At 56.3% G+C, this 25,905-nt stretch overlaps 1 protein-coding gene and 1 long non-coding RNA gene across 11 annotated transcripts; one reads left to right on the forward strand and one right to left on the reverse strand.

Annotated features, from left to right (window-relative positions):
• Positions 1 to 1,204: 1,204 nt before the first annotated feature.
• LOC142407921 (uncharacterized) lies at positions 1,205 to 6,726 on the reverse strand. 5 transcript variants are annotated; one of them, XR_012775097.1, is made up of 5 exons: positions 6,179 to 6,726; positions 6,048 to 6,094; positions 4,660 to 5,438; positions 4,229 to 4,454; positions 1,205 to 3,737 (listed from the first exon to the last, which is right to left on the reverse strand). It is a non-coding gene; the product is annotated as an uncharacterized LOC142407921 (long non-coding RNA). The 5 variants fall into 5 exon arrangements; XR_012775095.1 differs by having other exon boundaries at positions 4,660 to 6,094; XR_012775096.1 differs by having other exon boundaries at positions 6,048 to 6,726.
• A 1,148-nt stretch (positions 6,727 to 7,874) lies between these two features.
• ZNF395 (zinc finger protein 395) lies at positions 7,875 to 25,520 on the forward strand. 6 transcript variants are annotated; one of them, XM_075497642.1, is made up of 12 exons: positions 7,875 to 8,263; positions 8,357 to 8,460; positions 8,943 to 9,070; positions 14,558 to 14,816; positions 16,846 to 17,075; positions 17,461 to 17,573; positions 18,293 to 18,528; positions 18,645 to 18,745; positions 19,833 to 20,097; positions 21,006 to 21,098; positions 21,318 to 21,421; positions 21,594 to 25,520. In XM_075497642.1, the coding sequence occupies exons 4-12, from the start codon at positions 14,568 to 14,570 to the stop codon at positions 21,703 to 21,705; spliced, it is 1,503 nt and encodes a 500-aa protein (XP_075353757.1). In that variant the 5' UTR covers positions 7,875 to 8,263; positions 8,357 to 8,460; positions 8,943 to 9,070; positions 14,558 to 14,567; the 3' UTR covers positions 21,706 to 25,520. The 6 variants fall into 6 exon arrangements, with proteins under 6 accessions (XP_075353757.1, XP_075353759.1, XP_075353758.1 ...); XM_075497644.1 differs by having other exon boundaries at positions 7,875 to 8,259; XM_075497643.1 differs by lacking the exon at positions 8,943 to 9,070.
• Positions 25,521 to 25,905: the final 385 nt, after the last annotated feature.

A 25,905-nucleotide genomic window follows, 5' to 3' on the forward strand; every position in this document is an offset into this window, starting at 1 on the left:
CACTGCAAAAAAGCTGGTTATCACTGGCTTTCAACATTTCCACGAAAGCCAGGAGCTGCGGCGAGCAGCTAAAAGCACCATTTCCTCCGGCGAAACACGACTAGGGCACTTACACCGCCTGGCAGCCCATGATTTGGAAATGCAGGTTTTGGGACGAGCTTTTTAATGCAAGAGAAGGCTCTGCTTCCCCGTGGGTGTCCCAGCAGCCGCTGGAGCAGGAGCTGGGAGCCAAGCCGCTTTGCTCCCTTCCCCCTTCCCGGCTCCATCGGCAGCTTGTTGAGACGAGCCGGCGCTTGGCTGCCGCACGCTTGGCAGTGAGGGAGCGGGGAGCCGTGCCCGGGTTTGGCTGGGCGAGTTCCCCGCGTCGCGCACGGCAGATTTGGGATCACATACTCTAAACATGTTGTCCACTTGTAACGTGGGGAACGTGGAAGTGCCGGGGTGGTGCAGGCACACCGATACAGAGTGCAGGCACAGCCAACAGCCGGCGCCTGGAGGATGAAGGATAACCGGGCACAGTCCCATTATCACATCAGAAAATAATTATATGGTTACAGAAAATGAAGGAAAGCGAAGGGGGAGCCCAGGGGTCCCTGGAAGATTTTTAAGGTGATTGCTCCCCAAATGAGCTTTTGCCAATGGGGCTCGGTCGGTGACCTACAAGAGAAGAGCCCCCTGGCCAGAGCAGGTGCTGGCTTTGGGGGTTTTGCTTTTACGTGGCCCATCCGGTGCCCGTCAAATGCTGTTTTTTCAGACTATCAGGGAGCACTCGCATCACATTTCCAAACGGTTTCCTATTTGCATTAGAATAAGAAAGCAATTTTTTAACGTGCGAGTGGGGTGTCTCCGTGGGCCTTAGTCACACGGTGCCTGAAAAAAGCACCCTGACATCGATTTTTCAGCTAACAGTGATGCATCATGCAAAAAAAGATCATTTTGTCCCATTTTTTTAACCCCCTAAGAGTTTGTTTCATCAAGTAGGGGCTGAGAGCCAACAGCTGGAAGCAAGAGAGAGGCAGTGGAGGCAATCAGGAGATTTGCAAGCCGGCCAAGGGCTCTCCAAACCTCTGCCAGCACCCGCCTCTCCTCCTTCCACAGCCCCCTCCGAAAAGCAGGGGGAGAAGAGGAGCAGGCCTGGGGCGCCGGCGGCGCTGTTCGGAGTCCACGGCGAGCACGGGCTTCCTTACCGATGTTTACATCGTTCTTTCCTGTTTCCTTTTTTGTATTATAATTGGAAATCCCGAGCGCGGCCCGGCTGCCGTTGAGCACTCCTCGCAGCCGCACCACGAAGCATAAACAGCAGGGGAGCCCTTTATTGCACTATATATGGACAAGGAGCTGAACTCTCTTTTTAATTTTGAAACAAAACCCGAAAAAAAAGCACACGCTTTCTTTTTAAAACGTGCTTACTCCTTGCAGTTTGTTTCATCTGAGATAGCTCCACAGAAAAGCATTCCCTACAAACAAAAAGCAGAAGTGCAGCAGAGAGCGAGCGTCCAGGGCACCGGTTTCTGCTTTTTGCATGCAATGTTGCAGGCTGATTTGTTTATAACGTGGAAAAGAGCCCGGAGGGCGTTTGGAAGGAAGTAAAATTGCAAACGGCTGAATTGCATAACCAGGAATCACAGCCGCGTATCACCATCTCCCTTGCAACTTAGAAACGACACAGCAGCGGCCGAGAGCTGCAGGACGTGCGTAGGTCAGAGCTTCCTCCGTGGATGCTGATGTGACGAACCCCACCGCCTCCACAGAGCTTTCCTGGGTCCCCCTGCTCGTGCGAGACGCTGCGGATAACTGTGTTGCAGAACGCTTTCCCAACGTCACGTTTTGCTTTGCCGTACGCAGCTCTGCGGATAATCTTTTCAAGCACCTCCCAATGTCCTGCTCAGCGTCCGGTATGCTTCCGCATGGGAGAACTGGCAAAATCGCATTAAAAGGGCGTTAGGATCAGACCACCAGCTTTCGCGTCAGTGACTGGAACAAGCACATTGCAATAACCAGCTCGCTGAAAAAAATATTATAAAAAAAGCTGGGATTCTTTCCCCCAAAACAATAAACACATAAATTATTCTTTGTGGGTACCTACTTCCCTTCTCCCCAGACCAGCCCCTGACCACACAACGTTTACCACGGCAGCTCTGGATCAGACGAGGGGTCGTAGTTGCTTGTAAATCTGGGAGGCTTTTCCCCCTCCAGCTTGTTGAGAGCATCAAGCCTGGGAAGGTCATGTAATCTGCTCCCAACCAGAGGCTGCGCAGAGGCACACACTCCAGCCCACCGACCTCCTGCTCACCACGGCGTGCAAGAACTTCATCTCCTCCCGACAGCCCAATTCAAGCTTTTCCTATACGTTGGAAGAAATTATGCTCTGCAAAACAGAGACAAGCAAGGCAGGTGCCCTGAATCATGGCAGTTGGCTGCTTGCAGGAGACAATGCTCGGCCACGGCTTCCTCTCGCCGTTCTCAGCTTGCCAGAAGTAGCCATGGGGGAGAGGAACCATTTTGCATGGTTGCCACGAAAGCCCTCCTACCCAGTGAGACATGGTTTTGGAAGCCTTGCTTCAAGAAGGTAATTAATTGCTCGCAGCACGTGAAGCAAGCAGAAAGTCCCGTTGAGACGTGATTAACTTCAAATCAATGGAATCGCTCACGCCGTTAGCACAGTCCTCAGCATAATTTTGCTGTGGGTCAACTTGCACGCCTCCAAATAACTCCCAGGCATGGGTGAGGAGTTAGCATGGGCTGTGGATGATTTCCTGGAGGCAGATGGGATAAAGCGACTCTCCTCTGGGAGCTCAGAGACTTCAGTAGTGGGGATGTGGCCAGAATTTGTCAGTGGTCCTCCTCAAGGCCTTAGTGCTGTTGAATTCACTAATATCATTGTTGCCATTGAGGTCAAAATTGGGAAAAATTAGGGAAACTCTCCCAAATCCAGTTGGCTTTTGTCAAGGCCAGGATTTTAGGCAACTATTCTCCGCATGTGCACCAATACAGCAGGCATTCAGGTGTTGCATGAGAACAAGGGGTTGAAGGCAATCATTTTAGATGATGTAGCCTCCATTTTAGATGGACACCACATCCCACAGAAGAGGCTCCTCACTTCTGACGGCCAACGTTAACAGTGCTGACAAGCTCTAAGGTCCTGTGGGATGAAAAACCCCAGAAACGGGGGTAGAAGTCTGATTTCCCAACCGGATGGCCCTGACAAGATGCGACTTTGAGGAGTGACTGCACCTTGAGTCTGGGAGGGCTTTTAGCTCTTCTTCTGCTGGTCTCAGCTGTCCACGCTCAGTTTGGGAAGGAGGGAGATGAGCAATGACGGGTCGGTTGACTTGCGTAAGTCAGCGCAATTGCAGCCAACAGGAAGACGAGCTTCTGTGTCTCAGGAAACCCAAAGGGCAGCATCCAAACTCACGGAGGATGCTTTTTAGGAAATTTTCATACTTTCCTTCAACAGCACGGTTGATAAAAATTTACTTAATTTTGCCCTCTCCTCCCCACATTTCTTCCTCAAATGTCTTGATCCCATGAGCTGAGGATTTTAACAGCATCGTGCTCCAAAGACTGCAAGAATTAGCAACTTTAAGATTGAGACCTGGATTTTCCCAGTCTGGAGTTGCTCAGATCACAGTACGTGTTGGTCCTTTGTAACCGCAACGACATGTAGGAAAATCCAGTAAAACCCCTCCAGTTTATTTGGTTAATTTGGTATCGGTGGCTTGGCTCTGATTCATCTCCTATCAAAACAAAATGAATTACATTAATAGATTCAAAATGTCAGTTAAGCAGTTTATCCTAAGCTCGTGTATTCAGAAATGAATAATCTCTTGAGGTCGAGGGACAGAGGCCAAAGTGAAATGCCAGGCAGAGCAGTGGGTGGGTAAACCCAAGGCAAACTTATTCAACTGCTCAGCGTTGTTGGACCCAAAGTAACGTTTAATATTAATTGAAATTAAAGCTGTGAGTAATGGTCATCCTGTGGACATGGGGTTTTTATGTACGGCATTTTTTTTTCCATTGTGTTTTTTTCCCCCTGTTTTAAAATGTTGCACAATTAATTAAAATATTGGGTGTGTTGCTCACATTGCATACATAGCAATACTGGGAACACTACAAAGATGAAGAGTCAAAAAACCCCACCAAAACAGAAATAGGCATATCTTAGTTCTACTTATGTAAAACAGGCTAAACCATCACAAAATATTTTTAATTGGGATTTTTCACTTACAGGTTCACGGAGATTCACCAAGATTCCCCGACAAATTCTGACAGACCAAGTTTTTTGAGGGATAGGGAAGGAAGCCTCTCTTGTAGATAACTGGTTAAAAATTTTTGAGAAACCAAGGGTAGGAATAAACAGTTTCATGTCCATTCCCCAAGGCAAGAGGATAACAGATGGGATCCCTCACGGATCTGGACCAGGCGATCTGTTCTGCAACACGTCATTACAAAATCTGACCAGAGAAAGAGTAGTGAGGTGACAACGTTTACAGGCAACATTATCCCAAACAGCCGTGCCTGAAACCAGGGAAAGATCTCACAGCACGATGCGATGAGGAGATACAATGGCAGATGTGATTTAACCTCAATAAGAAACACATCTTGGAAAAATTATGCTAATCATACGTATACAGTCACGGGCTCTAAATCAGCTATTACCTCTCAGGAAAGAAGAGATTTGGGGGTGATTGTTGATAGTTGTCCGAGAAGATCAGCTTAATGCTCAGCAGTAGTCAAATCAAACGTTGGCAGCTGTTAGGAAAGAAATAGAAACCAAAATAGTACAGCATATATGGTACATCATTATGCTGGTGTATGAAGTACCACATTTTAATGACTGATGCCGATCCGGTCACTCCATCTCCGAAAGCATACGTAAAACTACTAAAGTTACAGTGAAGGGTTATCATGGTTAATCAGAGGGACTGCGTAAGGCAAGACCAAAAGTCTGCGAAGGACGGAGGACGTGACTGGTGGGGCAGGGAGGGAGAACCTGATAAAGCTCCTGAGTCACGAATACTGCAGGGATGACGAAGGAATAATTAGGCAGTAAGCACCTAAGACAAAAGCTGGGGACACCGAAGAGATTCCCATGCAAACAAAAGCAAGGAAGTTTTTCACGTAAGGCATCGACCCCGGTGAAGCTGCGGGGGCAGGATGTGGCGGAGACCAAGCGAATTAAAAGGGTTCAAAAAGGGACTAAAGAAATTAATGGATTAGAGGTGCATTAGTGCTATTAAACATGATAGGCGGATGCTCTCTAGATTAAAAGTGGACTATTAACCACAGAAAAGCTTTCTACCCTACGTGAAACGATCTCAGTGCAAGATTTCCAAGGCTGCTCCCGCAACACGTGCGCTCATCATCGGTGCTACCACGCTTGCTCACAATCTTAGCAGCGATGCCACAGGGTGTCAACTCCAAATCCAGCCACGGATCTTCTCGTTGGGGGGTCAGGTACACCAACGTATCGATGAGCTTTACGCACCAGTATCGATCACGTTACATTTTATTGGTATACAAAGGAATTAGCTGTGCAGGATCTGGGATATTTAAGCAGTGGATCATGCACACATACTGCTTTCACTATATTATTAAACACTCTATGTAATACTGCACCTATACCAAGTCTTTAAATCTGGACTATATACAGACACCATTAGTACTTATTCTCCTCAGATTTAGCCCGTTTAGCTTACTTTCAGCTAAGATTTCATCTGACATCAGCCCCAAACTCTAACAATAAAGGTAGAATTAGTGCAATGAGAATCAGTAAAGCTGGGAAGGAGAGAGGTCAAATAATGTCCTAAGGTGAGACTTTTCCATGGTCTTGGAAGAATTTTGCAAGATTTAGGATAGATGGTTGATCGGTGCAATTATTTATTCACTCTTATGCCCTTACGGCATTTTTTTTAATGGGCTGTAAAGCATTTTTTATAACACAGGGGTGAAGAAATGTCTCTGGCAGCAGGAAGCGTCTCTGCACGATGCTGTGGCCGCACTGCGCACCTGGGCTGGGTATTCAGCCTAGACAGGACAGGGCTTACTTGCGATGCAGACTAGTGCCTGCCGCTCGCCACCTCTGCTTGTTGCACTGAAAACAACAAAGTGAAAAGACAAGATCATTTTCCCTACACTTTAACCGAACTTTTCCCTCTTTTAATAAAAGAAAACTCACTGTGGTCCCCACACGCCAACCCGAGGCCGAGCCACCACCTTTATTCCCCGTTTCCCAGGCTGTTCCCCGCGGAGGGGCACGCCCCTCCGTGCCTGGGCTGTGGCAACGCCGGGACTGAAGGCAGAGCTTCCCCCTCCCTCAGAGGGAGCTCACCCCCCTCCAACAGAGAGGGGAAGGCGGGAGAGGGGCACGCCGGGCCCTCACGGCTCCTCAGGAACGCCGGCCGCTCGCCGTGGCCCCCACGGGAGCCGCTCCCCGGCACGGAGGCTGCGCTGACGCCCGGCGCTCGACGAGGCCTAAACGGGGCCTCCGCCACGCCCACCCCGCCGTCCCCGTCCCACAGCTGAGGCGCTAGCCTGGGCGACGGAGGGAGGGAGGGAGGGTCGCCGGCGCCGAGCCACAACCCGCACCGGCTGCCGGGAAGGGGGCCAGCTCCTGGCACACCCCCCACGGGACGGGGGTCGGGCGCCGGGGCCGCCGGCCGAGGGGAAGCGGGAGGCGGAGGCGCTGCCCGCCCGCCCGCCGCAGCCGCTCCAAGCTGGCGCCGCGCTCGGCCGCAGCGCCGCTAGGGGCACCGCGGGGGCGGGGCTTCCCCGGCGACCCGTCCGTATTGGCCGCCGCGCGGCGCCGCCTCCCGTCATTGGTCCCTTCCGTCTCGCCTGCCGCCCGCCGATTGGCGGCGCTCCCTGCCCCCCCCGCCCCCTCTTCCCCCGGCTCGCGGACGGGGGCGCGAACGTGCCGGGCGGGCTGTTCCCTGGCCGGGGGGCGCGCGCGGCCGCCACGTGGGGAACTGCACGTAGTCAGGGCGGGCGGGGGAGCGGGGAGGGCACGCGCCGTTCCCGCCAGCGCCGGTGGGCGGGAGGGGGGGAACGCGCGTGGGAGACGTCAGTGGGCGGGAGGGGGAGAGGGAGAGGAGAGGGACAGGGACAGGGGCAGGGACAGGGGCAGGGAGGTGTAAGGGGGGGGGGGGGACAGTCGTGAGGGGTAAGGGGCGGCCATGGGGAGTGAGGGACAGCCGTGAGGGACGATCATGAGGGGCGGCTATGGGATGTGAGGGGCGGCCATGAGGGGAGATGATGAGGGGAGATGAGAGGTGGCCATGAGGGTTGAGGGACAGTGGCCATGAGTGGAGATGAGGAGGGGCCATGAGGGTTGAGGGACAGTGGCCATGAGTGGAGATGAGGAGGGGCCATGAGGGTTAAGGGACGGTGGCCATGAGTGGAGATGAGGAGTGGCCATGAGGGTTAAGGGACGGTGGCCATGAGTGGAGATGAAGAGTGGCCATGAGGGTTGAGGGATGGTGGCCCTGAGTGGACATGAGAGGTGGCCATGAGTGGAGATGAGGAGTGGCCATGAGGGTTAAGGGACGGTGGCCATGAGTGGAGATGAGGAGTGGTCACGAGGGTTGAGGGACGGTGGCCCTGAGTGGACATGAGGGGTGGCCACTATGTGGTGTGAGGGGCCACTGTGGGGGGGAGATGAGTGGCGGCCATGACTGGAGATGAGGGGTGGCCATGAGGGTTGAGGGACGGTGGCCATGAGTGGAGGAGGGGTGGCCATGAGGGGAGGTGAAGGGTGGCCGTGAGGGTTGGCCATGGGAACATGAGGGGCAGCCACGTGGAGAGATGAAGGAACGTGAGGGGCCACCTTGAGGGGAGATGAGGGGCGGCTGTGGGGTGTGAGGGGTGGCCATGGAGAGATGAGGGGCACCCATGGCTGCTTGTGAGACCAGGGGGGAGCGACTGGCGTCGTCCCCCTCTGAGGAGCAGGGCTGAGGTGCCTCCAACACCACCCATCAGCTCCTTCCCCCAGAGCAGCCAGTGCCCGCTGGCCATGGGGGCCCTGCCCATCGCCAGCCCCGCTCCTCTCCCCCGGCTTTTGCCTCGTGACCCCCAGACCCGGAGCGGTGGCGGGCCTCGGCACGGGGCCAAGCATCGCTGGGCTGACCGGCTGCCGAGGGAGGCCTCCACCAGCACTGATGGGGTGTGCGGTGCCCTCCCGGCCCCTGTCCCGGCTGCTTTGCAATGCCTCCGCTCGCGTGTTGCAGCAGCACATCTCCACAGAGCAAGCTGCCTCCTAATGTGGGTGAGATTGCCGGGCGTGAGATCGCCGGGCGAGGGCTTTCGTAGGCACCTGCCCTCATCTGCATATGTAATAACTCACTTTTCATCTTAACAGGTATTGAGGTGACTTAGAAATCCAAGTCGAGGAGCTTGGGAGGAAATTTAGGAGCATTGCTGGAAGTAGAAGATTTTGGCTTCTGTTTGGGTGCTTTGGAGAAGGTACCTTATTTTTACTGGACAAAAAAAATACATATATATATATATATGTTGTTGAGAAATACTAGAGTCCTCATACAGACAAGGCAGGTTTTGTTTTTTATATGACGAGTGGATGATAACCCCTTCCTGTCCCAACAGTTTACCTTGGACAACCTGAGTAAAATCCCAGCTGCGTTCTGTATATTAGTTGGTGGTAAAAATACACATTTTTTTTTTATGCTGGCCATAGGCCCAGCGTTTCTCCGCTACCTGACACACATTAAAACAAATCGCCTTGCCTGTACCGAGGTTTTAAAGGCGATGACCGCTGCGTTTGTACATCAACTTTGCCATAACGTGCTATAAAGGGACAAGCGGCAATTTTTGTCACAGAGAACCCAGAAGCTGAGGCTTTGAGGGGGGAAGTTCAGTGCCTGAAACTGAAAAAAACCCCAAAGGGAGCATCGCTGGTGTTAATTTAATTCTCCCTTATTGCTAAACAGGCTCGGTGAGAGCGGTGAAGCTGCTCCGGCAAAAGAAGAACCTTCGAGGTTTGCGTGCCGGGGGAGCTGCGGCGGGGACTCGAGTCGGGGTCACGGTAATGTCCCCTCGAAATGAAGAGAAATTAGCGGTGGGGCCCGTTACACACAAACCCAGAGGCTTCGGCCGCCGAGCCGGGACCCTCCGAGGTGTCTGTGCATCAGCGGGGGGATGAGGACAGCGGGGTGACGGGGAGCCCCGTCCCTTGGGCAGGGGGGTGCCTGTGTCCCCCCCCCCCCGCCCGGCCCCGGCGCTTGGGTAAACAGCGGAGCCCCGGGGGGCTGCGGGGAGCCCGGGGCCTTCCTCCCCCTGCCCGCCGGGGAGAGCCGGGAGGGAGAGGGAGGGATGCGCCCACCCTCCTGCCTGCCTTCCCTCTGCCGTGGGCGGGCGGGCAGCGGCGGCGGCATCCCCCCGGGCCGGGCCGGGCCGGCGCAGCGCGGCGGGGCCGGGGGCGTGTATTTAAAGGGAGCCGCGGAGCCAATGCGCAGGAAGGGGCCGAGCATGTGGGGAGGTTGTTTACACCAGCCCGGCCCCGGGAGCTTTAACCCGGCCGGCGGCGAGGCGCGGAGCGGAGCGGGGATCCCCGGACGCTGTGAGTAGCGGGGCGACGGCGTCGGGCATCCCCTGCCCGGTCTGCCTGCCTCTCTCCCTCCCTCCTTCCCCGCCCGGCATCGCCGGGAAAAAAGCCAAAAAATAATACTAATAATAATAAAAAAAAACGCGCGCGCGGGAGCGGTGGTTCCCGCCCGGCCGGGCCGCGCCTCCCCGGGTCCCGGCTCCTCCCCGCCCCGCCCGGCGGGGCTCCAGCCCGGGGCCGCCGCGTACGTGAGCCGGCCGCGGCGGGGACGGGGATTTCAAAACAAGCTGCGCCGGGGGAGGAGGGCGGGGGAAGGCGGGAGCCGCACCGGAGGTAAGCGCCGAGCCGCGCCGGGCCCACTCCCCCTCCCTGGGACCCCCCCTCCTGGGGGGTAGCCGGCTCTGTGTCCCCCCCGCCCCCCCCTCCCCCAAGCCCCTTTCGGGTCTCTGCCCTCCCCCGGTACGCGCACCCCCTCCCCCGAGTCATGCCCGCTGCATGGCCCCCCCCGGTGCATGCGCCCCCCGGAGCCTGCCCGCCTCCCCCCCCGCCCGGTGCATGCCCCCCCGCCCGGTGTCTGCCCCCCCCGTTGCACACTCCCCGGTGCGTGCCACGCCCCCGGCCTGCCCGGTGCATGCACACCCCCCCCCGTTGCAAGTCTCCCCCCCTCCTTCCCGTGCATGTCCCGCCCAACCGGGGCCTGTGCCCGGTAGATGCCCCCCCCCCCCCCACCCCGGTGCATGCCCCGCCCCCCGGCTTGCCCGGTGCCTGTGCCTGCCCCCCCCCCCCCCCCCTCGCCCCGTCCCTGTGCATGTCCCCCGCCCGCCGCAGCCCGCCCCGCGCACACGTGCCCTGCCCGGTGCCGCCCTCCGCGACAGGCCCGGGCACACGCCTCCTCCTCCCCTGCCTCCGGCCCTGCCATCTTCCCCACGTGCCCTGCCTGCCCGCCCGCCCGGCCGCGGGCCCTGCACACGCATGCACGCACACATGTACATGCACACATGCATGCCATGCGTGCCCTGTCTCCTGCTGCACGCTCGTCCCGGTGCCCGCACGATGGCTTCAAGTCACGCTCTGCTGGCATCGCTCCCAGAAAGCAGCAAACTCCCGCCCTTTCCTTCCTGGCTGCCCTCGCCGCCGGCATGCACCGGCCCGCCGATGCCTGGGGAAGTCGCTCTGCCTGTGCCGGCATTCCTGCCTGTACCGGGAAATGTGTTTTTAGGCAGGCGGGTGTTCTCTAAAAGCACTTTCCTCTGGAATCACCCAGCGGTGGCAAACACCGGCGTGGGTGAAATGGCGGGATGAGGGTTGGGGAGCCGTTCCCGGCGCTGCTGGCGGGGATACGGTGCAGCCTTGCGGTGACACGTCCGCGGGCGGAACCCGAGCAGCAAGCAGCGAGGCGGGATTTGGAGGGAACTCTTTGGGAAGGCGCCTGTTTTGTATTATTGTCTGTGAGGGTTAGGTCGCAGGTGGGTTTGGCTCTGTCTCGGGGGTCAGTAGATCCTTGTTGCTTTTTTTTTTTTTTTTTTTTTTTTAATAAAGGCCCAAACTTTGCAAACCGCTCTCTGCGGATATCTTGTTTCCCAGTCACGTGTGCTGACAGGCGCGGGGCCGGAGTGCGGTTTGTAAAGGGCTTCAGGACGTTTTGGGGATGAGAAGGGGCTTTTTGGAAACTGCGGGCTGGGAGACAAGATGAAAAACTGGAGTTTATTATCAGTTATTGCAGCGTTTAGGGTCTCATATAGGGTGGACTTTGCGGTCCGGGTTGCTGATCCGTGGCGTGGAGGTCTCTGGCAGGAATTAGGCTGGATTTGAGGGAACCTACCAGCATTTATTCCTGAAAAAAGGGGGTGTCCTGTAATTGCACATTCTCTGGGGAAGGGATTTGTGCCGGTGGTCCTGGTTTGCACAGTGCTGTGGGTGCAGGAGCTGCCTTTCTCCCAGCAAACCCTGGACAAACAGCAGCTGGGGTGAGTGCCGGAGCACTCTCCCTGCTTTGCTGCGGCCCCCGACCTTCCCCGTTTGCTAAATGAAGCGTTCCTCATTTGCCAAACGAGGCGCCTGCTTTCCCAAACCACCACCCGGGCTTCGCTCTGCCGGCAGCAGCGGCAACGCCGGTAGGCACAAGGGCTGATGTTTTTCCCCGGCGAGAGCTGGAAAAATGCCGTCCAAAATACATGCCCGGCATTGAAGCAAGAAATAATTTGGGATCTGTGCCGGCTCTGACCCCTGCGGCGTGTGATTGCTAACAGCTGGGAGGGCTCGCGGCGGCAGCGTGGCCTCCCGGCTCCGCCTGCACCACTGACGCCCTCCCCACTCTTGCTCCTCTTCTTGCTTTGTGTTTTGGGGCACGGCGGGGGAAGGATTTTTCGGTGTTGGCATGTCACCCTCGGCTATGGGCTGAGTGCCGAAATGGGATCCGGCATTCAAAGGTCTGCTGGAAGCAGATGTGGCTCTGAAAACTGGCTTTTGGGAGGGTTTTCCTTCCCCCAGTTGCAAGCGCGCCTCTCTCCTCCTTCCCGCTCCCCCTCCGGACTAGAGGGGGAAGGAAAGAGAAGGCGAAACGAAACCCCAAAGGAAATGAGAAGCAGCCTCCCACCTTCGGCGCTGCCCTCCCCGCACCTGGCCGCCGGCCAAGTGCTGCCTTGAAACCGGCGTGCGCCGACCGTCGGGGAGGCAGCGGAGATTTGGCGCTGTTTTCTATGCGGTGGCGGCACCGACGTCGCTGCATCGATTCCCTGAGCCCTTGGAAAGGGCAGTTCCCAAACCCCGGCGCCTGGGATATCTGAGAGTGAGGTTTTAAGGTGATGCGGGAGGAAACGTGGTCTGGTGGTTAATTCCTGTGGTGAGGCGGAGGGGCTTTGCCGCAGCTTCGCTCTGGGATTTGAGGCAAACCGCCATGTCCCCCCCACCCAGCCCTTTCCATCTCATTTTGGATGAGAAAGTCCCGTACGGGTATATAGGAGACTTGGGAGCAGAGCTGCTTGGCCAGGTCACTTGTGTTCATCGGAAAACATGTTGCACCGTGGAAAAAAAGATATTATCGGACAGAGTGGGCTCTGGAGCATCCCCCATCATGCCTGTACGCTGCAAAGTCCGGTGTGTTCCTCGGGCAGGGCGAGATGATAGAGAAGCCGGGGGAGCGGCTCTGCTGGGCCAGCCGCCGTGGCCTCTTTGATCCTGCTCCAGAGGGAAGGCGGTGACAGCGAAGTCCCCGTGCGCTGTGGGACGGGCAGCCCTGGCGTGAGGTGCTCTGCCTGGCACGCCTCTATCCATTTTGTGCCCTATCCCGCTCTTCCTGCTCTATTCTTTATGGCTCCTAAATAGCTGTTAATTTTCTACTCGGGGACGACTGGATTTCGGGGGAGGACAAAGTGAGCTGAGTGCCTACGGTTATTCATAAAACCGCTTGTAAATCTTGGGCGTCCTTTGAAGCGGGACGTGGTTTGGAGTAACCCTTCCCAGGACAGTGGGAGGTCTAGAGGAGCAGTGAGCTCCCCTTCCCTTCCTCAGGAAACTTTTCTCATCCAAGACAGTGTGCAAGACAGTGCTGTGTAAATCAGAAGTCAAAAAAAAATAGTTAATCTGCCATTAAAATGCTGCCGCTTTGTGACGGGGAACCAAAAATCTCTTGCAGTGACCCTGCGTGAGGAGGGGAGGGTCTGGGCGCAAGCGCCCAGCGGCTCGGGATTAATCGTCCCTCTTGCACAAGCAGCAGCTCCTCGGACTTGTGCTCTCTGTGGCCCAGGTTATGCTCCAACCCAGACACCCAACAAAGACCTGAGAAGCACCCGCAGCCCCCGGCCAGCCGGGTGACGCTCGCTGACAAGCCCAGGCCGGGTGACAAAGGTGACAGGTTTGTTGGTGGCGTGAAAGCACATGGCTTTTTCGGTGCACCCTGGGGCACAGGGCTGCACCAAGCCTCTTGCCTCCTCTCCCTCCTCCTGAACGCCAGGCGCCGTCACCCTTCGGCCTCGCCATGGTGTGCATCCTCGCTTCCCGCGCTCCTCGGAGAGGATGTTGCAGCGGAGGAGACGTTGGGAGGAGGACAGGATGGAGGAGGACAGGGAGTGCTGCTGGAGCTGCCGGTTTTATCAGGGCTGGGTGCATTGTCTGTCTCCATGCTTGGGTGTCCCTTGCTTATAAGGAAACCTGCAAACACTTGTCTCTTTTAAAACAGCAGTAAAATCTACAAACCCAAACAAACAAGCCAGGCAAGCTGCTCTCTGGATAGGCTTGCTAGCAGAGCCATGCCAACATGAGGAGAACCTATGTCAGAGGAAAGGGGAGCTATTTCGGGGCCAAAAAGAGGTTAAAGATAGGTACAGAGAAACAGTTTAGGATAAAAATGCTCCAAATTCTTCCTTTTCTAACAAAGTAGGGCAGGAGGATGCTCCTGTTTTGTTGCCAGACCAACCCTGTGAGGGCTGGGCATGAACTGCGAGCTTGGAGAAACCTCTCCCAAAAGCACGAGAGCTCCCAAAAAGAGGAGCATCAGGGTGCAGGCTGAGAAGGAATGGTCACTGGCTTTTGCTGCTGGAGAGCTTTATTCCCCTGCCAGGGCACAGGCAGGGGAGTTGCAGGACTGCGCTGGGCACGGGCCCAAGTCTAGAGGTCAAGGTTGAAGAGCACCGACGACGGGTTTCACTGTGACGGGTGGGAATAGCCACAGCGGCCTCGGGAGCATGCACTGGGGGCAGCTTGAGGAGGGGGAAGTGGGCTCCAAGGGCCGTCCTGACTGCGTCCGTGGGGTTTCCTTTGGCCTGGGTCATCCCTTTTTTTTCCAGAGGGGTTTAGAAATGACCATAAAGACAAGAGCTGCAGGGTGGGGGGAGCTCAGACACATCGCTGTCCCCACCTCCCCAAGGGGACTCGGTGCCTGGGGATGCTGGAGCAGCGGAGAGCTGCTTTCTCGGCTCCCAGGGTGGTGGTGGGGGGAAGACACTGGTTGAACGTCATGGTCCTACACCGGAGGTAACACCCCCGTGTCTTTCTCTTCTGCAGCGTGTCCGAGATGGCGAGCGTGCTGTCCAGGCGCCTGGGGAAGCGATCCCTGCTAGGCACCCGTGTCTCTGCCCCCGGTGCCTTGGCCGAGGGGGTGCTGGTAGCCACCCAGATCCCTGGCTTGCAGACCGACCTCGGCCGGGTGTCTGCCCACACAGCGCCACGAGAGGACGGATCCTGCGCGCCGTCGGCAGAGGAGAGCAGCCAGGCACCCAGGTTCCCCAGCCCCGGTCGCCGGCAGCTCTGCGCCGGGCAACAAGTACGTAAGGAGGCTCTTGGTGTCCTTCGCTGGTGGGATGCGCTCTGGCGGGGGAGAAAACTCCTGGGGCTCTCCTAATGTAAGGTGCAGTGGGGATCTGTAATTACCGAGAGTCATTAATGGGTGTTGGTGTTAGTGCACTTAGCCCTGGCTGAGCCTGATGGGTTTGAACCATACCAGCTCAAGCGGAGATCCATCCCCTCCAGGAGATGTCTCCAATCCTAGCCAAAAGTGGGTCTCCAGAGAAGAGGGTAGGAAGACCTGACACTTCCCTCCAGCGTTCTCCAACTGTCTGAGGCTAAGGGAGATGGTTTCTATGCATTTAGTGACTCCCAGTGGAGTTCTCTTCCATGAATTTGTCCTGTCTCCCCATAACCCATATTAACATCTGAAGGCAAGAGGCAAGGAGCCCCCCGGCTTAGCCACGGTGGCGATGAGCCTCATGGCTCAGGCCTCAGAGCTCAGTCTGCCGCAGCTTTTTGCTGCAGGGTTGAGGGTCAGTGGTGTGGATGTATGTGGTGAAGAAGCTCTTAGGGAAGAGTGAGGTGCGATGGCTCGTCCCAAAAGGACATCTAGTCCTGCTGGACCCCATCATTTCTTGTGCCCCAGGCTCCTGATGCTTAGGAGAGCTGTGCCTTGGCCGGGATGCTGCCTGGAGCAGGGAACAGCGCTTGTTCTCGGTCCCACCGGGACAGGTCCTGTTAATGCCTGGCCAAGCAGCACTGTCCGAGGGGAGCCGTGAGCTGCTGACGTAGAGCCCGTTTCTTGGCTGCTACCTGCAGAACTGTAAAACCTTTTCTGGGCAGAGCTTGTGAAATGGAGTGTAAATAAGGCCCCTGTTCGGTTTTCTGGCTCCTCCTGCCCCGTGTTTATTAACCACAGGACAGTGAGAGTTGTTTTCTCCTACGTGCTCCGCTGCAGAGGATTTTGCTTGCTTGCTTTGTTGCTGGGAACAGCATAAAAGTAGTGACGGGGTGCCTTCACCTCCCAGTGACAGCCAGGACTTGTGCTGGTGGCTGTGCAAAGCTGAAGGAGCTGTTGGCTCCTCATGCTGTGTGTGGTCTGGGGGACGGCCCCTGTGGTTCATGGGGAAGCCTCGCTCCTTGTTTTCAGAAAGCGGCGTCAGGGTCTTCTATGTCCTGATCCCCTTAACCCTGGTCCCGCCATGGGTGGCTTTTTCCACCCCGATGCTTCTGCCGGAGGTCCCACCTGAGACAGCCTCGCAGGTTCCTCCCCGGTCAGGGTGTGGGTGCACGTGTCCATCCCATATCGGCTTCTTGGTATGACACCCGTGGCACTTCCATAAAGAGATGTTCCTGTTCCTATAAATAGCCGGAGACACATGTAGCGTCTTTTGACACACATACATTTCCATTAACAGAAATAGGCTCATGGGTGGTAGTGGTGGAAAAATGCCCATCAGAAGGAGTTTGGGACTTTGTGAAGGAGGAGGTGAGGTTTGCACATCCCCTTCCCCTGCCTGAAGGAGCTGGGACTGGGAGGCCAAGGTGTGAATTCAGGATCGCTTCACCCAGGAAAACTCTGTTCCCCTGTCCCCCTCCGACTTTTAATCCTTCTATCTACATACTTTGCCAGGGTGTGTAATAATTGTGGGAATCCTTGCAGCAGGATGGCGTGAGAGCAAAGCCAAAGCAGACAAATTCATTGGAGAAAAGTCCACCCAAAGTCATGACACTCAGAGGCGGCTGATAGCAGCTCAGGAAATCCCTCAGCTTGGGATTGCTGGAGTCGGGGAGCTTGTGCCTGGGAAGAGCAGTTCTCTTGGTGGTGGGGTTGGGGTGAACCCTGGCCACCCCTTTGGTTTGCTGTGACAGCAGTCTGAAGTCCAAGCTCTTCGGAACAGACCCTGCCTTCGTCCTAAAGCGCTCTGTGGCCCCTTCTGCTGTGGGAGGAAGAGGAGGGGGGATGCTGCGGCAGGTGAAGGCTTGCTTGTGCTGTGGCAGGACATCCCTCAGGAGCAGCGGGGTGGAGGGTGGCACCGACAAACCACCCCTCGTACCGTTTTCAGGTCCTCATCACCTACAATGGGCAGGAGTGCGCCGGCCTCGTGGAGCAGCACAATCCGCTGAGCGACAAGGTGAAGGTGCTGCTGCCGGAGCAGGGCTTGCAGGCGTGCTGGAGGGTCCAGGACGTGCAGCCGGCCGCGGTCCAGCCCCCTGCCCTGCCTGCTGCCGGCGGTCCCAGCCCTGCTGAGGCGCTGCAGAGATCTGTATCCAGCAATATCGATGTACCCAAGAGGTTTGTGCCTTTGGCTGGAGGTATCTCACTCAGGTGGGAGAGGGGCTCTTGGCGGCTCTGGCAGCACTCGCGCTTGGTTTTACACCAACAGAAAGAGCAGTGATGCTGGGGATATATCCGCCTTCCCAGCATGGGATTATCCAGAGGATGGTTAAATTTAGGATTAAGAGGATTTTTAATTTTTTTTCCTCCAAATGGAGAGAAAACATCCTTCCCAATGACTTAAAAATGACTTGGAGTTTACAGAGGGAGGTGGTGGGGGGAACCTGCACTGCTGCTGTGGGTTGTGCTGCCCTTTGGCTGCCTGGTGACTCCCCGGGTTGTATGCGGGCTGTTTCTCTGCTTTCTCCTCCATGCGTTTCAAATCTCTCCCCTCATGGTGCAGGAAAGCTGACGCCGCTGTGGAGATGGACGAGATGGTGGCAGCCATGGTGCTGACGAGCCTCTCCTGCAGCCCTGTAGTGCAGAGCCCTCCTGCCGGCGAGAGCGGCATCCCCCGTGAGTGTGCATTTAAAATATTTTAATATATTTGTTACAAAAAACCAACATCTGAAATAAAAGGAGATGTCGAGAAATGTCCTGTGCCCTTTGGGTCTCAGTGCCGGGGCTCTTGCTGCAGAGGTGCTTTGCCAGGTGCAGAATAGCTGCCAGGACAAGGGACCGTGCTGGGTGGAGGTGGAGCAGCACCAGGGTTGTGGTGGAGCCCACGAGTGCCAGTGCCGGTTGGGGCCAAGCAAGCCAGGATGCCCCTGGCAGCGCGGTGGGGGTAACCCTGCTCTCCGCAGCCGTCCCAGGGGGCTGGGGAGCCCCGTGCAGCCGTGCCGGGCCAGGGAGCACTGCCCGGTCACTCCTTTTTTTTTTTAGAGGCAGTTTCATTCCCGAGGAGTCAAATGCAGCCGGAGGGATAAAAATAGCTGCCCGGAGCCGTGGGAAATGTGTGTGCCCCGGTGCTGGCTGCTCGCCGTGTGCCGGCTGTGCCCGTGGGATTGCACTGATGCCAAGGAGGATGGGGAGGGGAAAAAAGGGATAAACGACCAATAATTGGGAGCTGGCGCTGAGCAAGGGTGCAAAGGCTTCACCTTGCCAAGTTTTTAAAAAAATAAATAAATAGAGGCAAACTGTTGTTGCCGGTTATCCAGCCTCAGTGCTGGTCTCTGCCCTGGGAGGGTTTGGTTGGCCCCGAGCTGACTGTGGCAGCACGTGTCCCCTCCCCGCAGCCTCACGGGCAGCGTGCGATCCCTGGAAGGAGAGCGGCGATGTCTCGGACAGCGGCAGCAGCACCACCAGCGGGCACTGGAGTGGGGGCAGCGACATCTCCACCCCTTCGCCCCCCCACCCCGCAGGCAGCCCCAAGTACTCCAGTGAGGCCCTGAGCTCCCCCCAGGTAGACGACGGCTTCGAGACTGACTCCGACCCCTTTCTCCTTGATGAACCCGCTCCGCGCAAGAGAAAGGTACTGCTGCCGTGGGGGGGAGTCCAGCATCGGCGGGGTGGCTCGAGCTGAGCTGGCATCCCGTGGAGGGGACGCTGCTACTGGGCAGGGGGTGACATGGGCCGTCTCTCCACCAGAACTCGGTGAAGGTGATGTACAAGTGCCTGTGGCCGAGCTGTGGCAAGGTCCTGCGCTCCATTGTAGGCATCAAGCGACACGTCAAGACCCAGCACCTTGGGTAAGGCAAAGATTTCACCTCCTCAATCCCTGCCCTACCACCATTACGCCCTGCTGCTGCGTAATTCGTAATTCCTGCAGTGAATATCCCCAGTATCGGAGATACTGGCCTGTGCACTGAGCTTGGCAGTTCTCAGCCAAGCAGTCCATGTCACCAAAGCCGCTGTTGTATGTGTCCCCACCTTCAGGGAGCCCAGGGCTTTCTGGGAGGCACGGGAGCCCCGTTTGGGCTTCGGGACTGCCCAGCTTGGGTGTGCATTTTGCAGCGGGGGGCGGGGGGGTTCAGGTTACACGCGAGCCCTGGGCTCCTGGGCAGATGCAGAAAAGCACCTGGCAGGGTAAAAGGCTGGCAGCCTGAAAGCTGTGCCTGCTGTGCCGGCGGCTGGCTCCAGCTCGGCCATTGGGGCTGGCACGGGCACCCACGTGCCAGCCTGGTGGCGGCCACACCTTTGGCAGTTTGCTTTGCTTTGTCCTGATCTCTTGTGAATTCTCCCCAAAATACAAAGTGGGTGCGGGGATCAGCTTTGCTGTGCTCTCCTCCTGTGGCCCCATTGCACTTGTCACCCCCCCAGTTTTCTCGTGCTTTTGTCCATGTTTTCCGGTATGTATTTTTCTCTTCCTCCCTTGTAAATGTGAATGCTCTGGGAAAGGCGAGGACAGAAGGGCCGTGGTGCAGTGGGCAGTGCTGGACTGCCATCCAGTGCCGGATAAACACACTGGGAAAACAATAAAAAAATATTTCAGAGGCTGTTTCCTGCTGGGTGAACCGCAGGGCTTCGGTCACAGCTGTGCTAAATGAACTCGATTAGAAATGAGCAGGGGATTTTCAGTGGTGCCTGGTCAATGTGCCAGCGTTTTTAAAGGCCCTGAAAGAGGTATTGATCTTCCTTGGAAGTGTGAAGTGCAAAGTGCTGCTGCAGAGGCAGTGGCTGTTGCCGATCGCAGCTGACGTGATGCTTTGGAGCCTGGGAGCGGAGCTGCTCTGCCTGGGAGGGCGAGATCGCTCTCCCCTGGGGAAGTTGGGGGCTGCTCACCTTGATGGAAACAGGGCCTCCTTTTCACTGCTGTCCCTCTTTCCCCTCTGGCAGGGACAGTGCAGACTCTGACCAGCGGAAGCGGGAGGAGGATTTCTACTACACCGAAGTGCAAGTGAAGGAAGAACCAGCGCCGGAGGCGGCCACTGCCACCAGCCCCACATCCGTGTCGGCTCCCATCATCATCCAGCAAGCCCTGGCGAAGCCGGAGGCACTGCTGGTGGAGCAGCCGGCGCTGGAGCCTGCCCTGGCCAGCAGTGCCCTGAGCCAGTCTGCCCCCAGCTCCTTCTGGCACATCCAGGCTGATCACGCCTACCAGGTGAGCTGGTGGCATCTCCTGGGGACAGGTCGCCTCCCGAAATCGTGCCGAAGGGCAGGTCGTGATCCGGTTTGCTCTGCAAGTCCCTGCTGCGGCAGGGATGTTTCATGGCCATCCCCGCAGCACAGAGAGGTTTTGGTGCCGGTGTAGCACCATCCCCTGCCTGGCTGCCCTTCAGCCCTTGAGCAACTGGCTTCATGAACGCCTGGTTAAAGGGGCTCGTGTGCTTCTGCCGTGGCCCTTCCTGGGCTGGGGGGGAGCTGCCAGCCTCTGCTCCCCTGCGGTTACCCCGTGCTGGTATGCAACACGCCCTTCTGCCGGCAGATAACACGGGACTGGAATGCAGCCGCGCTGGATCCTGCACGTCTCCGCTGCACGCTTGCCAGGACATGGGCTTTTGAGGCACAGGAAACCTGGGGACCCGGTGCGGTGGCCGCAGGGGCACCCTGGCTTGGTGGTCCTTGTCCCTGCTTGAGAGCTGAGCGCTGTTTGGGAGCTGCAAGCTAGCACAGGCTATATAGATCCATAAGCTGCACGTATATCCATTCCCATCCCAGGGGACGGATGCAGCATCATCTGAAAGCAGAAGGCCTATGTAAATAGGTGCAAAAACGTATACATATGGACTGGGATGGTGCATGCGGTTCAGTATTGCAACCAAAAGCAGTTGCGGGAGTGAAGCAGCTGCTGTGTCCCGGCAAAGGGTGACACAACACGTGTGCTGTGCCCCGTGTTAGCAGGATCCAGTGCTGGAGGAGAGGTTGCGTGGGGATTTTCATCCCATCCCCAGTGCTCCCAGTTTGCGGGTATTCCAGGCTGGTGGTCTTAGGGAGATGAATGCCCTTGGGGGTGGCACATGGGAATGGGGAGCCCCTGGGGCTAATGCTGACCCCTCTTTTCCCCCACAGGCGTTGCCCTCGATCCAAATTCCAGTGTCCCCCCACATCTTCACCAGCATCAGCTGGGCCACTGCCACCTCGACTCTCCCGTCCCTGTCACCGGTGAGTCCTGCCTGCATTTCCCCTTCATCCTTTTGGGGTGCAGGGTTGGGCTGGGAACTGTGGGCACTTTGTCTCTGCTTTCTCACTCCCCACTTTAAACATCTGGATTTGTGGGCTGGGGGCACCTGTGTCTCCCACTGCCCCGTCGCAGCACCCGGGGGTCTCTCAGGAGGGGGACTGTGTCGTCCCGCGTGTTCTTTGACACCCGATTCCCCGCAGGTGCGGAGCCGGTCGCTCAGCTTCAGCGAACCCCAGCCACCGACGCCAATGCTCAAGTCCCACCTGATCGTCGCCTCGCCGCCCAGGGTGTCCATCGGCACCAGGTGAGGGTCCCACCCGCTGGAGGGGAGCAGAGGTGGAGCCCATCAGAAAAATGGGTGCCCTCCCACATCTCCGCTGATGCAGGCCATGGTTACGAGGCCTTACCCTTAGATACACGACTGAAATTCTGCAACGAGTGGGTAAATGTTCTTTCTTCTCTTCCCCCTTTTGCAGGAAAGTCCGTGGTGAAGCCAAGAAGTGCCGTAAGGTGTATGGCATCGAGCACCGGGACCAGTGGTGCACGGCTTGCCGGTGGAAAAAAGCCTGCCAGCGCTTCCTGGACTGAGCGCAGCACTGCGGTGCCGCATCCCTCCCCTGCTCCTGCCCGGGGAGCACCGGAGTCCCTCACTGCTGCAACCAGGGACCTTGGAGGTACCTCCTGTGACCCCAGAAGACACCTCCAGAGCTGCGTGTAAATTCCTCCTTCTGTATATTGTACATCTGCTGGGTTTGCTCTTTTTTTAAAAAAACTTTTTCCAACTTTTTCCCTTTTTTTAAACCTGAAGAATATCTCCCTTTGTACAGTAAAAGCTGGGGCTGGGAGGGAAGAAAGCCGGTTCCTCGGGGTTCGGGGGAGATTGTAGGCGATCTGGGGACCAAAGAGTTTCCTGCATTTCCCAGATCAGCCCTAAAATCTCCCAAACTGTCGCAGCGTGGCTGGGGTGAGGCGTTGAGGCAGCTTCCCGTGACCTTTGACTACCTAGAAAGTGCAAATCCCTTGTATCCTTTAAGGGAGGGGATCGGTAACAATTATAGCTTTAAAAAAGAAATGCTGTTGGGTTGCTGCAAGGAAGGCAGGAGTGGTTCTCGGGGCAGGAGTCAGAGGTTTCTCTCCCCGCGTGGATGTGGTCTCTGCTCATGTCGCGTCACACCGGTAGCTCGAGCTTGCGTGTGCCTCCGGTCGGTTCCAGCGTGTCGTTTTTGGAGGTATTTGGGGGAAAAAAAACACCCAAAACACTTTAATCAGGAAAACTATAAGAATTTTTAAGGCAAAACCTGGTGTTCCTTCTCATTTTAAGCTTTGTAAGTCTGCTTAGCTCCGTGAAAACCTACATTGTGGCCCTTGCTGTGTCTTTCAAAACTAGGCTGAGCAATTTTTTTTTTTATTTAATGATTCCACCAGTAAAAGCAGCTGGGAGGACTGGGAAGGGCTTTCCCTTAGCATCACTGTATGGCCCCAATTCAGCAAAACACTTTAATATTGGCTTTTGAATTCCATTGAGCCTGGTGGGAGTCAGTTTTCTGACTTCCATCCTTTAAAATATATATTTACCCAACCTGAATTGCTGCTGGGTTCCTGTCACCGTCGCGGCTGTCCCACCAACACCAGCATTGCTGGTGGGACGTTGCACATGGTGTCGGACCGGGATGCGTGTGGCCGGGGAGCCCGATTGCCCCATCAGCTTTCTCCCCTCGCGGAGGCAGCAGCCATTTGCATTTGTATTCTTTTTTTTTTTTGCTGCGTTTTTGATAATCATAGGCCATAACCTGCAGCCATCAAGCTGAGAGCAATCCCTGCACGCGGCTTGAGCCCGGGAAGTTTTTAAGGACCCCGCGTTGAGACTCAGCTTCCCTTATAAAAGCAAATCAAGTGGCTGGGAGAGTCCGATATTGTTCCCGAATCGCCGCGAGCCCCGTTGTTGAAGGGATCAGGTGGGCAGGCGAAGCGGGTTGAGATACATACATATGTATTGCTGGTGCTTGTCGACGCGTTTGGGTATTTTTTTTGTTGTTGTTCGTCTGTAATTTTGTACATATACACAGTATATCGTCCCACAACCTGATCTTCTCTCTGGCATCCAACTGGTGGATGCAAAATTTGGCCTCTGGAAAGCAGGAGCAAAATTTCCCGAGCATGGTGCCACCCCGCAGGGTTACATCCCCAGGTCTGGGCAGGTCCGGCTCAAATCCCAGGAAAGAGAAGAGATTTTGCTCCTCGAGAGCCGCTCACTCAGGCTCCCATCCCTGCTGGAGCGTGGTGTTAGGAGGAAAATGTCGGGAAAAGCCTTTTCCTCTCCCGCCAGCGTCGGAGACTCTGCGGGTTCCCAGGTTGAGCGTTTTATTGCAAGAATGACTTTCCAAAGCGTGTTGCAGGTTGGTGCTCTGCATCCACAGCCCTGGTAACAATTGCGTGGTGGGGTTGTTGCACTACTCAAAAATAGGTATTTTTTTATATATATAAAAAAGTCCCCACGCCTTTGCTGCTGTCTGACCTCCAGCGTTTGATGGGCCAAGCCAGCGTTATCCGTCCTGCGTCACCTCATGGAGCTCAGTGTGTTTATCCTTTCAGGGAAGGGCCCTGCGATGCCGGGGTGCGGGCAGGTTTTCGGTGACACCGGAGATGCCCGTGGCTCTCCGGAAGCGAGCTAACGCTTTGGGAAGTCCCACACAGCGCCTCGCTGCATCTTAATTTTCCAAATATTTTTTTAAAAATGGGGCTCAAAGCAGCGCCCAGAGCATGGAAGGAAAAAAAAAAGAGGTGAATTTGTGCTTTCCTCAGACCTTGTGCCTTTGCCCCCACGGCTCGGAGAGACCCAGGCAGGACCAGAGATTTTAATTCTTGCTTTTTATGCCCTTTCTGCCCCAAACGGCGTCGGGCAGAGCCGGATCTGCGCTGGCACTGGCCGGACACGACTCGGCTCCCGCAACTCCCAGCAAAATCACTCAGGAAATGTCAAACAAGCCATCCGGGGTCGGCATCGGGGTGCGGCATCGCCCCGGCCCCGGGGGGGCTCATCCCCCTCCGAAATCGGGGCGTAGCAGCGGACACCCCCGGCCCTTCCCAGCGCAGATCTGCCTCAGCAATCGGGTTTTTCACTGGCAGGAACTCAGGTGTCCAAAAAAGAAAGTGAAAATATCTTTCTGCAAAGATGCTTTTTTAAAAACCAACCAAACAAAAAAATATATATTGAAAAGGAAGGAAAAAGTGTCAATGGCTTTGGAACCAGCAGGCGTGCGCATCCCCGGGTGAGACGGGGGGCTGGCGGGACCCCCCCCAGCGAATACGGGGGACGCAGCCCCCTGCTGCCCCTCGGCCTCAGCCCTCGCGGTGCCTCCTCCTCCTCCCGCAGCGCATAGCACTTACTGCCCGGCAGGATGATCTCGCGTAGGAGGGTTTGGCATCGGTGTGGCGGTATCGGGGGCTTGGGAGGGCTGGGAGCTGCGTACCGCTGCTTTTCCGAGGGCTTTTGCGGTACGGACTTAACTGGACAAAACTGTCCTTATGCTGGTGGCTCTTTTCTGTTGGCTTTTTATTTTTAATGGAGAAACTGGTGCAGGGTGGGTTGGGGCTTTTTTGTTTTTTTTTTTGTTGGGTTTTTTTCCCCTTCTGATTTGGGAGTATTTTGGAATTTTTACACTTTAAAACAGAAAAACCTTCTCGGATTTTTGCAGAAATGAAAGCAGGCTTCTACCGTGTCTATCGGGTTGGTTGGCATTGGATATATAACTTTTTTGTTGTCCTTTTCCCTATTATTTCCCTTTCCTATTATTTTTTAACTCGCTCCCAGCCACCTCCTGACCGTTGGACTTTTCCTCCCAGCACTTGAGTCTCGCTGGTCTCAAGAAAACTCCTCTTTGGCCCCAACCGCGGGTAACCCCCACCTGTAAATCCAGCTCGGAGAGTTTTCCCTCCTCCATCTGCCTGTCTCCCGGAGCATGTATATGTATGTATATAGGAACCTCTTAATTGGGCACTAATTAATGGGAGGCTGCTCCCCCCCCTCCAGCCGGGACACTCTGCACGCCCCACTGCTGCTGGGGGGGCAGTCGGCCCCCGAAAGGCAAAGCGAGTCGCTTTAGCGCAGGGTGACCCCACGCTGTCGCTCGCTGCCCCGGTGCCATCGCGGGAGACTTCGTGGAGGTGTCGTAGGGGGCGGAGGAGCGGGGAAGGGGTTGGGGACACTTGTCACCGTGGCCGTGCCCCCGTGGGGCCACCGGCTGCCCGGCTGAGCGGGGACGATGCCGTATAAGTGAATTTTCTGTCGTCTTGGAGCTTTTCTCAGCTGTCTTCCAAGTATTATTTTTATTGTTTAAAAACAAAAAAAAAAAGAGGAAAAAAAAGTTAAAAAATAAAATAAAAATGTGAAATGTAATTTTTACAGCAGCAATATGAAATATATTTTATAAGAAATAAAAAGAAAAGTTGCCTGATAGCTCGCTGCCTCTGCCTTGTCCTTGCGGCCCATGTCCCGGGGTTCCTCCCCGTCCCCCGGGGACCCCCGCTCCGGAGGTGGGGGCACTTTCTGCCGCCGCCTGCGGCTGCTGGGCCCCGACCCGGCGCTGTCCCCCCAGCGCGGGGAGCCCCTGGCACAACCATTTCTGGCACCACTAGATAGCAGTGTCTGCCCGGCGCTGGAGCCGCCGTGCCTTCCCGCAGATGCTGCGCGCGCTTTTTTGTTGTTGTTGGTTTTTTCCCCCAAAACCCCCCCAATTTGTCAAGTTTTTAACCTGGAGGCTGCAGGGAGGGGTTAATATGTGCTAAACC

The sequence above is a fragment of the Mycteria americana genome, chromosome 3, assembly GCF_035582795.1.
Source record: "Mycteria americana isolate JAX WOST 10 ecotype Jacksonville Zoo and Gardens chromosome 3, USCA_MyAme_1.0, whole genome shotgun sequence".
Classification (NCBI taxonomy): Eukaryota; Metazoa; Chordata; class Aves; order Ciconiiformes; family Ciconiidae; genus Mycteria; species Mycteria americana.